Here is a 14600-nt window from a genome sequence, read left to right on the forward strand (position 1 = left end):
AATTGTTAATTTAGAGTCTTTATGAGATTCAGAGATGTTTTGTGTTCCTGATAATAATTTCTTTATGAAATATACTGTCTTATTAAACTTTCATATTTCCCTTTTCTAGGTTTGGATGTGTGGTGGAGAAATGTTTGACGTTCCATGTTCTAGAGTGGGTCATATCTACAGGAAGTATGTCCCTTATAAAGTTCCATCGGGGACCAGCCTGGCAAGAGTGAGTAACTATAGATCAGTTTAAAAGCTGGACTTTCTGTGATTTTCTGTAGGCAGAATAAGCAACCTCACACATGGCATAATTTAAGGTCCATCCTAGAAGAAACACCTGACCAAAATTAAAACTCATCTCCTACCATTCTTTTTGGCAGTTTTTAGTGTCTAGTGTCTGTTCTCCAGAGCTTTATCTCCATTACAGAAGCAAGTATTAACTATTTTAATCTTTGCTCTTATTTAAAAGCACTTACATGTAGATCAGATTTGATCTTCACCAACTTGAAATTGGTATGCTGCCTTTATTTTGTAAATGAGGAAGTGGAAGCTTAACTAGATGACTTTTCATGTTCACATGAAATATAAAGAGCAGAGTCTTGTAAATCAGTCTCTAGGATTACACACACACACACACACAAAGTGAGGAGGACACACAGATGAGATAGAGAAAGGGTCAAACTGGAGGTTGGGGAAGATGAATATCTGCTTTCTTCTCATTTGTAATTAGAGGCAGTTTTTCCCAAGGTGTCTCCTTTTCTCAAAATGCCAAAATTGATGAAGAACAAGATTTTTTTTTCAGATCTTGTTTTGAAGAAAACATTCTCATGGACTAAGTGTTAGAATTATCATTTGCAGGGTCGGGCGGTGGCGCAGCAGGTTAAGGGCATGTGGCGCAAAGCCCTGCGTAAGGATCCCAGTTCGAGCCCCCGGCTCCCCACCTGCAGGGGAGTCTCTTCACAGGTGGTGAAGCAGGTCTGCAGGTGTCTGTCTTTCTCTCCCCCTCTCTGTCTTCCCCTCCTCTCTCCATTTCTCTCTGTCCTATCCAACAACGAACAACATCAACAATGGCAATAATAATAACCACAATGAGGCTACAACAACAAGGGCAACAAAAAGGGGGAAAATGGCCTCCAGGAGCAGTGGGTTCATGGTGCAGACACCGAGCCCAGCAATAACCCTGGAGAAAAAAAAAGAATTATCATTTGCATTTATGGAATGTACCACAAATGTTTGTGATAACATGGTCACAGTATATTCTAGAATCAACCATGAGACTATCTCCATTTCCATACTCCTTTCTTTATAGCTGAGCTGATATATTTTATTTTCTATAATATCTACCTGCTACTACTATTCAGATGCCAAATCTAGAAAAAACAATATTTTATAACAACCCTTTATTCCTCTAGGAATCATATCCTGAATTAGTGATTTTGGTTCTTTGACCAGTAAGACAGTAGTAAGTAACTATTTGAGTGTTTCATATAATGCTCAATAAAATCACATAAGTTATTTTTTAAGGACAAGCTCGTTGATATTCATTAGAATATTAGTCCCTATCCCCTGAGACTGTCAACATTTCCTTTTTCTTTAGGCACACCCATAATTTCTTATACAGCAGTTAGAATTAATATTATTGTAACTGAATTACATATCCCTTAAAAGGAAATAGTAATATTGGTTTTCTCTCATCAAAGAATTAATCAGACACTAGCAATATGATCTGCCAAGTAATTACAAAAGTATACTATTTAAGAAATGAAATAAGTCACAGAATCATGAACAGATTGAAGAGCTGCTGCATCCTGGTTAAGAAGATATTATTTAATTTATTCCTAAGAATTAGTACGTATGAATTTAAGAACTGACTTAGGAAAACAAAACTCAAGAAGTCAGAAAGAGAATGAAATTCGCATGATCTCACTAACAGACAAGTTGAGAAATAGAACAGAAAGGGGAAACACAAAGTAGAACTGGAACTTGGTTTGGTGTGTTGCATCAAAATAAAGGACTTGGACTTCTCGAGGAATGGTGGTGGAGTAAAAGCAGAGTCACTTTGCTCTCCCCATCAACTACGAAAAGTGATAAAAATCACCTGAAAACTCAACGAACTATGAGCAAGTTTCCTTCATTCCTTTGGAAATTCACCAAGCCAAAGTTGAGTACGGATATGTGTGGCTTGTAGAAATAAAGGGGGTGAGGGAATGATTTCCAGGACTAGAAAGCATTGCTCAGGGATGGCTGGCACCAAAGTGGAATACTGGCAGCTAAGGCACACCACTTTCAAAAAGGGTGATATTGTGTCCTTTGGGACAAAGTGACTGGAACTGCAAGTGATTATGCTTAGTGAAATAAATAAGAGAGGAAAGACAACTATCATATGGCTTCACTCATGTGAAATCTACGAATATGATTTACATGAACTTGCCAAAAAAAAAAAAATCCAGGCAAAACTGTAGCAAGCAAACTGTTTCTAAGACTTGTGAGAGCTATAGTGGTTATCTTTGGGAGTTGGGAGGTGGGATGTGGAATATTGGTGGTAGATGTGGTGTGATGTGGCACTATACATTATAGTCTTACAATCTTTTAACATACTATTAATAGCAAAAATTACTTTAGGGAGTATGTAGGAATCATGTTAAGTGAGATAATATAGAAACAAAAGGATGAATACAGGATGATCTCACTCACAGACAGAAGTTGAAAAACAAGATCAGAAGGGAAAACACTAAGCAGAACTTGGACTGGAGTTGGTGTATTGCACCAAAATAAGACTCTGGGGTAGAAGGGAGGGTCTAGGTGTTGGAACATTATAGCAGAGGAGGACCTTAGTGGGGGCTGCGTTACTATGTGTTACTATGTGTTACTATGTGAAAAACTGGGAAATGTTACACATGTACAAACTATAGTATTTTACTGTCAACTGTAAACCATTAATCCCCCAATAAAGACTTTTATTTTTTAAAAGTACTTTAAAACAGAAAATAAAAGGCAGAGAAAAAAAAGTAAAGGACTGTTGGGGGGGTTGATGCAAGGGCTTTCAGATCCTGGTGCTGATGGTGGAGGAAGACCTAGGCTGGGGGTGAGAATATTTTACAGAAAAATGAGAATATTTACACATCTATCAACAACTGTATATACTGTAAACCATTAATTCCCCCAATTTTTTTTCAAGAAAAGTTAAATAATTGAACAGTTTGGGGCACATATTACAACTAAGCCAGGTGAATACTGCAAATCATAACAGCTTAAAATATCCCCCAGATGAAGATAATCTATCATTTGCTCCCACTCACTCAAAGGCTCCTCAATTTGTGTCTTAATTGGAATCATTCACTTACAAGATGGATGGTATACGTTCTTGGTTTATAGTCAAAAGAGAATGTAAATGCTGGGGATGGGGTGAAGGAATTGTGCTGAGCCAAAAGGATTTGTTTTCCAAAAAAAATAATAATAAAACTGAAAAAAAAATAAATAAAACTCTTAATCTGTTTTCAAGAAGTAAAATAAGTACTTTTCTAAGACCTGTCCACAAAGGAAACTAGGGATGACATATAAAATCTTCTGCCAAAAGTAAGCATTCATTCGAATTTTTAAAAGTCTATAATTCTAAATTTTAATCTTTTCCACTTAAATTTTACTTGAGGGCTCATTTTTTTTTCTCACCTGCTAAAGCAATCAGAACATCATAAATACTACAGCTCAAGTGTCACTGTGTGGAAAATTTTGTGATTTTTTAAAATAAAAATGTATATTAAAATGAAACACAATTTCGATATTTTGTGGGAGGATCTCATCTACCTGACCTGCTACACCTTACGTTATTACTAAATCATCAAAACTGATGAGAGACTTTTAGAATGCTTCCAATCCAGGGTCATATCTACCCAACTAGCTAGTTAATTGCTCCAGTTTCATTAGGAAATAGAAAGGGAGATGGAGACATGACTCCAAAGGCTCATTTTCTTTCTTTCTTTTTTTTTTTTTAAATCAAGTTTGTTTCACTCTTCAAAATGAGCACCTTTACTTATGAAGCTATGCAATTGAGAATTTCATTTTCCAAAACCTAGCCATGTGTATACACACGTACACACACAACGTACATGTGTGTGTATAATCTATAGTCCTTGAACAGAACTCCTGTGTGTGTTTTAGAAACAAAGGCAAATAATTAGTTAAGCAACAGTTTTTATCCTCCTAGCATTGCAATCTTCTTGGAAGGTTTAAGATGTCCATATATGAACCCAAAAAAGGACAATGTAAAGTGAACAAATAATTACTCAGGTGCATTGTACAGATATGTATAGTTAGAGGAAGGAGCCATGTGCTACCATTGTTAAATGAAAGCACTTCAGGCAAATAATCAAGTTCCTTGTTCAATCAAGTAAACAAGGCACGTAGAAGAGTGTTTCCCCAACTCAGGATCAGTGACCAGAACTAATCCCATTTTCTTCCATCCTCGGTGAACTGAGATAAACAAGAATCTCAAAGCTTCAGCTACTCACTTTAATATCATCTTTTAAATACAGCAAGCTGGACTTTTTTTCTTATCTTATGAGAAGATATAGGGTAGTAGTTTTTACGAATGGTCTTACTGAACAAAATTTTAAATTAGTGTTATGTAAACTTTCACAAAATATAAAAAAAAAATCTAAAACTCAGTGAGTTATAATTGAGCCTTATCTGAGAAGCAGAGTATTCATTCCTCAGTAGTAAAATGAGATAATGTGTTGAATTGACTTGTGGTACCATGTCAGTACACCGGGCACAGCTATAGTGCCTTTTTATTGGGAATGAATGTTCAGTCTCTAAGATAAGGCTACCTAACCCCTAAAGTCATAGAGAGCCCACAAAGTCCCTAGGATGCAATAACAGTTGTCCCTTCTTTGGAATGACATTGACTATCCTTTACAGGAGTTTTTTGTTCATTGATGCTTTGCATAGCCAAGGTGACTGACAAAAAAGGTAGAAGAATCTGCAAGAAAACCCTCATTAGGGTGAATTTGTGCCAAGCTCTTTGCTTGAGGAGTAACAAGTACTGGCACTTCACAGACTCCCCTGTGATGTTTTATGTTTGGACCATCAAAGTCATAGGGCCTGAGACAGGTGGCACTAATGGCAGGGACATGCCAGAGGTGCTTATCAGTCAGTCACTCTGTGATTAAACATACCAGAGCTGGTTGTAGCAAGCAGGAAGTCCCACAGAAGCAAGTGGGCTAAGAGTTTCCCCCTCAAACGACCTTGAGGCTGACCTTGAAGTAAGAGACATTCCAGGAAGCTCACACAGTTGCTCTCTCAGCTCCATGGAGACAGAAAACAAAGTAGGAATCCACCCTCACCTTACATTTGCAAGAGACAACATGGAGCGTGAATATCAAGGGGACATATATGTCCTCGGTTTTCCACTGATATACTCCCAATGACTTTTCCTCCTCTAAAATGCCATCTCATGTGTTTTGGCATGACCACCCAAGGTCTAGACTGAGAGGTATAAAATTTAAGAAGTCATTTTTCTCTCATCTTGTGTGTATTCACTTTGGAAATGAAGAATAAGCAACACAGATTTGGATGTCCCACTTAGTTTCATTTTCTACTCCATTTACTTACTAAATTATGATAGTAATTTTAATACAGAATATCATTAGCAAAGGCATCATCAAAGAAGCAAACTTAGCAAGTTCTAAAGTGTGTGTCTTAAACTCTCAAAAGTTACAGATTATTATTACTTAGGTATTTAAGTTTTCTTAACAGACAGCAATGGCATTTGAAGATTCCTGTGGTTGTTTATAGGCATGAAGGTTCAATCTGAGGTCTGGCAGAGGAGAGTTGTTTTTCCCTCTCTTGGCTGTGAAATGGCTGCCGTACTTGTTTCCCAGGGTACCTTTCTTCTGGTGACTTTCAGCCCTACTGATGGCAAAGGCCATCTTAGACTTTTTTAAATGATGGGAGTAGAAAGAGGAGAAGTAGAGAGGGACACGAGGGAAGTTGTAAAAGAGAAAGAAGTTGATGAGGAGGAAGAACATGAGAAGGAGGTAAAAGAAGAGATGGTGAAAGATGGGGTGAAAGAAGATAAGGAAGAAGTAGAAAAGGAAGAGAAGGGAGATGTGTGAGGGAACTTCCATGTCAGACCACCCCTGCCCAGTGATGCCTCATCATCATTGACTTTGTCCCCATCCCTATCTGAAGTAGTTGAATTTGGGGAAAATAAAAAAATAAAAAACTCAGCTCTCTCTCCCTAATTTTCCCTGATGGAGACAGTTCTCTCTTCCTTGTTCATGTCAGAGAAAAAAATAATATATATATCAGTTGAGAAAAAGCATTAACAAGACCAAAATGACTAGTTTGATATTGTAAATAAAATCACCAACAAGGCTATAAAGTATGGTGATGAATGGGAAGTCTACACTCCCACAAATTGACCTCTCTCACCTGATGATTATAAATCAGTTTACTCTCATAAAACTGCCCCAGAAATAAGAGCTGGAACACGACTACCTTCACCATCAACTGCAGCCAACATCTCCTTATACTGCTATTAAAACTATAGAGTTCAGCTACTTTATTTGAAACTATTATTGAACTCAGGGACATGGTAATGTCTTATGGTCTTTCTCCAAAAATGCAGGAAATGATGAATTCTTTTCCAGTGAGCCAAACTAATGAATGCCTGGTCTTCCCTGCTAGAGAAATCCCTCTGCAAACAGCAACAAATTTCAAATTTTCTATTTAGTATAGCATAAAGGGCATTGAGATTGTCCAGTGCTTATAACAATAATAGAGTGAGTTACATACTACAAACATGTATTTGCTTCTATCTCTCCTCTACTTGCATTTAAAAGTAGAGTATTTTCTACTAGGATGAAAAGGTTTTTTTATAATTGTTGCCGATGCTTCCTTGCTCCAGTTTGACTTTTTAAGATAAAGACAGAAAGCGAAAGAGGGACACTTTAAGGGCTAGAATTACTGGCACTCTGTACAGTTGAAAATCTACATATAACTTCTAACTTCCTCCAAATTTAACTACTAGCAACTGAGAAAGTAATTCAACAGACAGAGTGAAGGATTTGCAAGCATGAGGTCCTGAGTTCCATCTCCAGAACACCAAATATACCAGAATGGTGGTCTGGTCCTATCTTTCTCTTTCTCTCCCCCCACCCCCTCTCTTGTTGAAATATATATACATATATATATTTCCCCCATGGGCCTCAAACATGTGAAACGTGCAATTTCACTGTCCTCAGGCTACTTTTTCATTCAGAGAGAGAAGAGATACCCCAGCATCAGAACTTTCTACTGTGCCATAGTACTTACTATGTGGTGTCAGGCGTCAAATCTGGGTGACATACAAAGCAAGACAAGCACTCTACCCAGTGAGATATAACTCTCTAGTCCATAAGTAAATATCTTTTCTTTTTTTCTCTTAAGGTTATCGCTGGGGCTCAGTGCCTGCACTACAAATCCACTGCTCTGGGAGGCCATTTTTCCCATTTTGTTGGCCCTTGTTGTTACTATTATTGTTGCCATTGTTGTTGTTGTTGTTACTGGATAGGACAGAGAGAAATCAAGAAAGGAGGAGAAGACAGAGAGAGGGAGAAGAAGATAGATACCTGCAGACCTGCTTCACTGCCTGTGAGGCAACCCCCCACCTCCCCACCCCAGGAGGTGGGGAACTGGAGACTCCAACCAGGATCTTTGAGCAGGTACTTGTGCTTCACTCCATGTGCGCTTAACCCACCGTTCTATTGTCCGCCCTCCAGTAAATATCTTTTTAAAAAGAAAAAAACTGGAGGCGGGCGATAGCGCAGTGGGTTTAGTAAGCGCACATGGCATGAAGCGCAAGGACCGGGGTAAGGATCCCAGTTCGACCGGGGTAGGGATCCCTGTTCGAGGCCCCTGGCTCCCCACCTACAGAAGGGGGGGGTCTCTTCACAAGCTGTGAAGCAGGTCTGCAGGTGTCTTTCTTTCTCTCTCCCTCTCTGTCTTCCCCTCCTTTTTCAATTTCTCTGTCTTATCCAACAACAACGACAACAATAATAATAACAACAATGATCAACAACAAGGGCAACAAAAATAGCCTCCAGGAGCAGTGAATTCCTAGTGCGGGCACCGAACCTCAGCGATAACCCTAGAAGCAATCAATCAATCAATACTAATAGTTTACTATTGGCCAGAAGCCTTACTAGTAGCATAAACAATCAATACGTATTTTGTACTTAACATTTCTTATAAATTGCATTCTTACAATAAAGTAAGGTAGAGAAAAGAAGTAGTATTAAGAAACCGTAGGAAAGATAAGAGAAAACATGGCATTGCACTGCATTTATCCATATTGTGAATTTACATTGTATTTTTAAAATCTGCATAGAAATGAAATCCACCCCTGCAGTTCAAATTTATGTTGTTCGAGGGACAACTCTGTTTCTCACTAACAAATAACAGAACCACAGCCTTTATCTAAATGTTTCTTTAAAATATGTAAGTAAGCATATAATTCTCATATCAAACAATGGAGAAAGAAAGGAGATGTAGCAACCAGGTACAGTCTCTTGACATTCGGAAAAATCACAAGTGCCTGGGCCCTAGCTCAGCTAGCAAAATGCAAGATTTCCATATCTGATGCTCCTGGTTTAAGCCAAAAAGCCAAATGTACTGGAGGTGTGCTCTGCTGCTTCTCTGGCTTTCTATCTCATATGAAGTAAGTAAAGCAAACCTTATTTATCTTTTTTTTAAGGTCATGAAAATATATATACCTTACCAACTTCCCACAAAACTACCTTTTGATGTGGATTTTTCCTATTTAGTTGTTTTACATGTTCCCTGATACCACAAACTCCCATGATTGTTATTACCTTACACTAAAGCCCTTTGTTCAATTTAATTGTTTCAGTTATTTCTCTGGATGGCAACACAGCATCCAGTGTGTTAAGCGCACATGGCTTGCAGCGCAAGGACCTGATCAAGGATCCAGTTTCGAGACCCCAACTCCCTACCTGCAAGGGTTAGGGAGGTGGCTTCATAAGCAATGAAGCAGTTCTGCAGGTGTCTTTCTCTCCCCCCATCTCTCCTCTCTCGATTTCTTTATGTTCTATCAGAAAAAGAAAAATAATAAATAGATAAGTAAATAAATAAACAAATATTTCTCCATGTTCCACCAACTTTCAGCTCAACTATAACTTACGAATCAACTATTTGAGACTTTTGAACATGCAAAACAGAGGTAGTAACTGAGTCAGGCAATTCCCAAACTGTGAGGACACGAGTCCACATTTCTCTAGCTGTCTTGTGAGGACCAACATATCAAATTGGCTTTTCATTAAGTCTACTAGAAGATTTCATAAGAGCTGAGGCAATAGCTTAATGATTATAAAAAAGATTTTCATGCCTGGGGCTCTGAGGTACCATGTTCAATCCCCAATACCAGAAAGCAGAGCTGGAGGCAAGGATAGATAACATAGTAGTTTATTTATGCAAAGAGGCTCTCCTTCCCGAGGCTCCAAAGTTCCAGGTTCAATCCCCTATACCGCCATAAGCCAGAGCTGATCAGTGCTCTGGTCTAAAAAACAACAACAGGAAAGAAAAAAAGAAAGGAAGGAAGGAAGGAAGGAAGGAAGGAAGGAAGGAAGGAAGGAAGGAAGAAAGAAAGAAAGAAAGAAAGAAAGAAAGAAAGAAAGGAAGAAAGAAAGAAAGAAAAGAAGGGCAGAATTCGGGGGGGGGGAACCTTTCTACTAGAAGATTTTATAGAGTAAGTAAACATGATATTTAGAAGGTAATCCAATAATTTGCATAACTGACTGCCATGACTAATCATCTCCATTCTTAATGAAATTAATTTATTTACTCTTTCTTGTAGTACCTTTTCCAGCCTATTTTGGGTCATTCTTTCTTCTACTTACAGCATGTTGGCACTCTGTGTTGTTATTTAGCATTTATACAGCGTTCCTTTTACAAAGCACTTGAGAGACAAACTGCATGGTGAGGCCCATTTGTGGACTGGGGGAATTATAATTGCATTTTTTTCATTATCCCCATTAAAAGTGAGCATTTTTCCTGCATTCCTAATTCCACTGGAGTCTTGGAAAGGAGAAAGCTTGCTTCCACAAAAGAGGTCCCTGCTGCTACAAAATTAAGCTGCTGAAATTTAAGCAAATTAAAATATTCTAGCATGCCATCATCTCAATAGCCAAAAAATGCAACTCTTGCAAGAGAGAGTGGGAGCTGGCAGGCTTGTAACGTTGCCTTTCGGGACACAACAACTGGATGCTGAAAACACAAGAACACCTGGAGAGGAGGGACTCATTTTTGTGGAATTAGCTTCTCACCATGAAATTTGTAAATGCATAGAGACACCATGCTGGGGGCCTCTGCTCTTTCGAGATCTCCACTCCAGTCACCTTTGCTTCTAATAGCTTACTAAACCCATGGCAATAACATTATTTCCAGGGCTAGAAGATAGCTAGCTCACTTACTAGGATACACACCTTCCCATGGCTGAGATCCCAGGTTCAAACAATAGAGCACCACAAATACTAGGGGGAAGCTCCTCAAGTGGTAGAACAGTGTTATGGTGCTGCTTCTCTCTGTCTTTCTCTTTCTCCCTCTCTCTATCTTCATCTGAAACAAAGAATTAAAAGTAGATAGTGGAGGGCTGCAGAGATACTATACTGGTTGTACAAAGGACTTCCATGCTTAAGGCTCTGAAGTCCCAGGTTCAGTCTCCAGCACCACCATAAGCCAGAGCTAAGCAGTATTCCTCTCTCTCTCATATCTTACATCTCTTATTAAAATAAATAACAATGATGACATCAATATCAACAACAATAAAACAACAAGAGCAACAAAAGGGAATAAATAAATAAATTTTTAAAAAATAGTTTAGTAGCAATGAAATAAAAAATGCTCTGGCACCACCAAAAAATGGGGGGGTGTGATTTTATTTCCAACCCAAATATGTAGCCTTTCTAATGTCACTGCAGATGAAAAGAAAGTATAGTTCCCCTTGATATTCTGCAAACTAAGAAATGGTCAAACACCAAATGGCAGCTTTGTGACAGCTGGATATTTTGTTTCTCTAGTTTTTTTTTTTTTTCCCTTATGTTGCCCTTGTTGTTTTTTATTGTTGTTGTAGTTATTATTGTTGTTGTTGTTGTTGTTGTTGTTGATGTCATCATTGTTAGATGGGACAGAGAGAAATGGAAAGAGGAGGGGAAGACAGAGAGGGGGAGAGAAAGATAGACACCTGCAGACCTGCTTCACTGCTTGTGAAAGGACTCCCTGCAGGTGGGGAGATTGGACCTCCAACCAGGATCCTAACACAGGTGCGCCACTTGCGCTTAACCCACTGCACTACCGCTGGACTCCCTGTTTCTCTAGTTCTATAACAGTTTATAAAAATAAAATCTCACAGCTTACCTAAATTTTGAACAGATTTAATTTTCAACCTAAAAGCTGTGCAAGAGTTACTAAAAATTACAAGGATTGTTTTCCTCTACTGAAAATATGAGGAATAAAACAGGGACTATCAATACCAAATGGAATAAATAGGGTAGTATTATTTAGTTTCATCAAAGATTGTTTTATGCTTGCAATGGATATTTTTGTGAAAGATCAAAATGATAATTAGAAAACATTGGTCATGATTTTTTAATGTTTTATTTATTTATTGGATAGAGACAGAGATAAATTGAAAAGGGAAGGGAGATAAAAAGGGAGAAGAGAGAGACCTGCCACACTCCCTCACCTCCCGTGAAGCTTCCTTCTCTGCAGATCAGGACTGGGGGATTGAACCTTGGTCCTTGTGGTTTGTAGCATGTATACTTACCAGATGTGTGACTGCCTAGTCCTGATCATTGTTTTTTTTTTTTTTAATGGCAAGTGTATTAATAATCATTACCTTGTGGTTAGGGAATCATTTACTCAGTAGAATATACAGTTTAACATACTCAAGGGTTGAGTTCCAAATCCCTGCCCACAACAAAGAAGCACCATTCAAAGAGGAAGCGTCTCAAATGGTAGAGTGGTGTAGTGGTGTCTCTCCCCATTTGCTTCTTCTGCTTCTTCTCCCATTTTTCCCCATCACCACTGAAAAAAAAAAAAAAAAAAAAAAAAAACCACACCACCATACTTCTAGTTCACAGTATTATCTATGAGGAAATCAACACTCGTCTTCAAAGTTCTTTTTTGTTCTTTTTTTTTTTTTTAAGATTTTATTTATTTATGAGAAAGTTAGGAAGAGAGAGAAAGAACCAGACATCACTCTGGCACATGTGCTGCCTGGGATTGAACTTGGGACCTTATGCTTGAAATTCCAAAGCTTTATCACTGCACCACCTCCCAGACCACAGTCCTCAAAGTTCTAATACTTGTCTAGTCTTGGATAAAGGCAGACATCATGGTTGTCTCCTACTTGTAGGTCAACCCACTCACTTGAACACAAAAGACCTCAGTTTATATGTGGACTAACTTCAACTATTCCAACAATTTCCAATTATCTCTAATGTCTCAGATTTTTCAAAGAACCAATATTGCATAATGAATTCATTACCATTAAATTGTAGGTCCATTAAATTGGACCTGCAATGAATAATAAAGATACTGATATGAAATTAAAATACAAAATGATCTCATTCAAATGGGGTAAATAAGAAATAAAGCAAAGGAACTAACAGTCTATGAAAATAAACCTTTGATTCAGTCTGCAGAACTGATATTACTAAAGAAGACTAGGGGTGGGGTAGGGGTGGCCATGGAGGAGGCTTACAAGAGTAGAGGAGACCCAAGAGACCTGGGTAGAGGATACTGATGCTTTGCTGGTGGGTATGGTGTGGCAATATATCTTAAAGAAGTGTGAAGTTGTACTTCTGAAAACTATACAGTCTTGTGAGTCTATAACCCCTCAAAAACAACTAAATAGATTTAATTTTTTAACTTTTATTTGATTTTTATGAAATTTACTGATGTTTTGAATGGAGGGTATGATGTTGACTCCATCACCCCATTTTTTGTTGTTGTAGGTAGTTTTTCCCTTTTGTTGCCCTTGTTTTTTTTAATTGTTGTAGTTACTGATGTCATCATTGTTGGATAGGACAGAGAAAAATGGAGAAAGGAGGGGGAGAGAAAGATTGATACCTGCAGACCTGCTTCACTGCCTGTGAAGTGGATCCCCTGCAGGTGGGTAGCCAGGGGCTTGAACCGGAATCCTTATGCCAGTCCTTGAATAGATTTAAATTTTTAAAATAAATTGTTAAACAATGATATGGTGTTTGGCAAAAAGGCTAACATACGGCCTACTTATCTAGTATATGACCAATATAGTCCAATTCAGGATATTTAACTAAGAGAAATGAAAGGAAATGCCAGAAAACCTGTACAGGGCTATTCATAAAATTGTATCTATAATCACCCTAGACTGGAAACAACTCAGATATCATTTAACAGGTACATGGACCAGCAAAATTGCGGTATATCCTCAGTACAGACTATAATAAAGAAGGAAGCTATATAACCATATAAAGGAACCTCAAAATAAAATAGACTGAGAGAAAACAAAATAAATGCATACTTTATGATTCTATCTATATAAAATTCTAGAAAATACAAAATAAGCTATAGAAACAGAAAAAATGTAGATTAATGTATAAGTATTTAAGTGTACCATATAGACTTTAAGTCATAATGCTATATCCATTATAACAAAGGTCCCACTCTGGTGGGAATATTGATCATAAAGGAAGTTTTGCATGTGTGAGGTCAGAGAAATATTAAAGATGGCAGAATTGCAGAAAGAAAGAAAAAAAGAAGAAAGAGGGAGGGTGGGAGGAAGGAAGAAAGGAAGGAAGGAAGAAAGGAAGGAAGGAGGACGTGGTGTTCTAGTATCTCATCCATATAAAATCTTTTATGTTTAACAAAAAACAAGCAAGGGGGAAACGCAGTGGTGCACCTGGTTAAGTGCACACATTATAGTGCGCAAGGACCCAGGTACAAGCCCTTGCTGCCCACCTGCAGGGGGAAAGCTTCACTAGTGCTGAAGCAGGGCTGCAGGTGTCTCTTTCCCTCTCTAACTCCCCCTCATCTCTCAATTTCTCTCTGTCTCTATCCAATAACAAATAAATAAACAACAACAAAAGGTCTAAGAACCTTGTGGATGGATATGTTCACTCTTATTTTAATGGTTTCACTAATATAAACATATGCATATAAGGGTCTAACTGTATATTCTAAATATGAAGTTTATTGTATATTAATTACTAATTAATAAGACTTGCTAATTTAGGCTTACATGTATTTTGCTAAAAACTGGATAGTTAAATAATTTGGGGATTTGATTTTTTTTCTTCTTGCATCTAAAAGTTACATTAAATGCTATCAAACCATAAATATCCAAAATATTGCATTGAGAAATATAATAGAGACATATAAATTTTATCAAAAATGGCCAAGAGTAGGTAATCGCTTACAAACTGTTCATAGAGCTTTAGAAGAGAGGAAATGGGCTGTCAGAGAAACCCTCCTTCTTCCTTCAGCACAGGATTAGCCTTCCCTTCCTTATGCTGCAGGCTTCCCACTGACTTCAAAGAAATCTTCAGATCTGAGAAAAGTGGCACTGGGCTGAA

At 37.9% G+C, this 14600-nt stretch overlaps 1 protein-coding gene across 1 annotated transcript in view; it reads left to right on the forward strand.

Annotated features, from left to right (window-relative positions):
* GALNTL6 (polypeptide N-acetylgalactosaminyltransferase like 6) overlaps window positions 1–14600 on the forward strand; it is a 1261228-nt gene that overhangs the window by 1166522 nt on the left and 80106 nt on the right. The window contains exon 9 of the mRNA XM_007523011.3: window positions 110–217. Within this exon, the coding sequence (XP_007523073.1) occupies window positions 110–217 (108 nt within the window). The remainder of the gene's footprint in view (window positions 1–109; window positions 218–14600) is intronic.

This window comes from Erinaceus europaeus, chromosome 2 (assembly GCF_950295315.1).
Source record: "Erinaceus europaeus chromosome 2, mEriEur2.1, whole genome shotgun sequence".
Lineage (NCBI taxonomy): Eukaryota > Metazoa > Chordata > Mammalia > Eulipotyphla > Erinaceidae > Erinaceus > Erinaceus europaeus.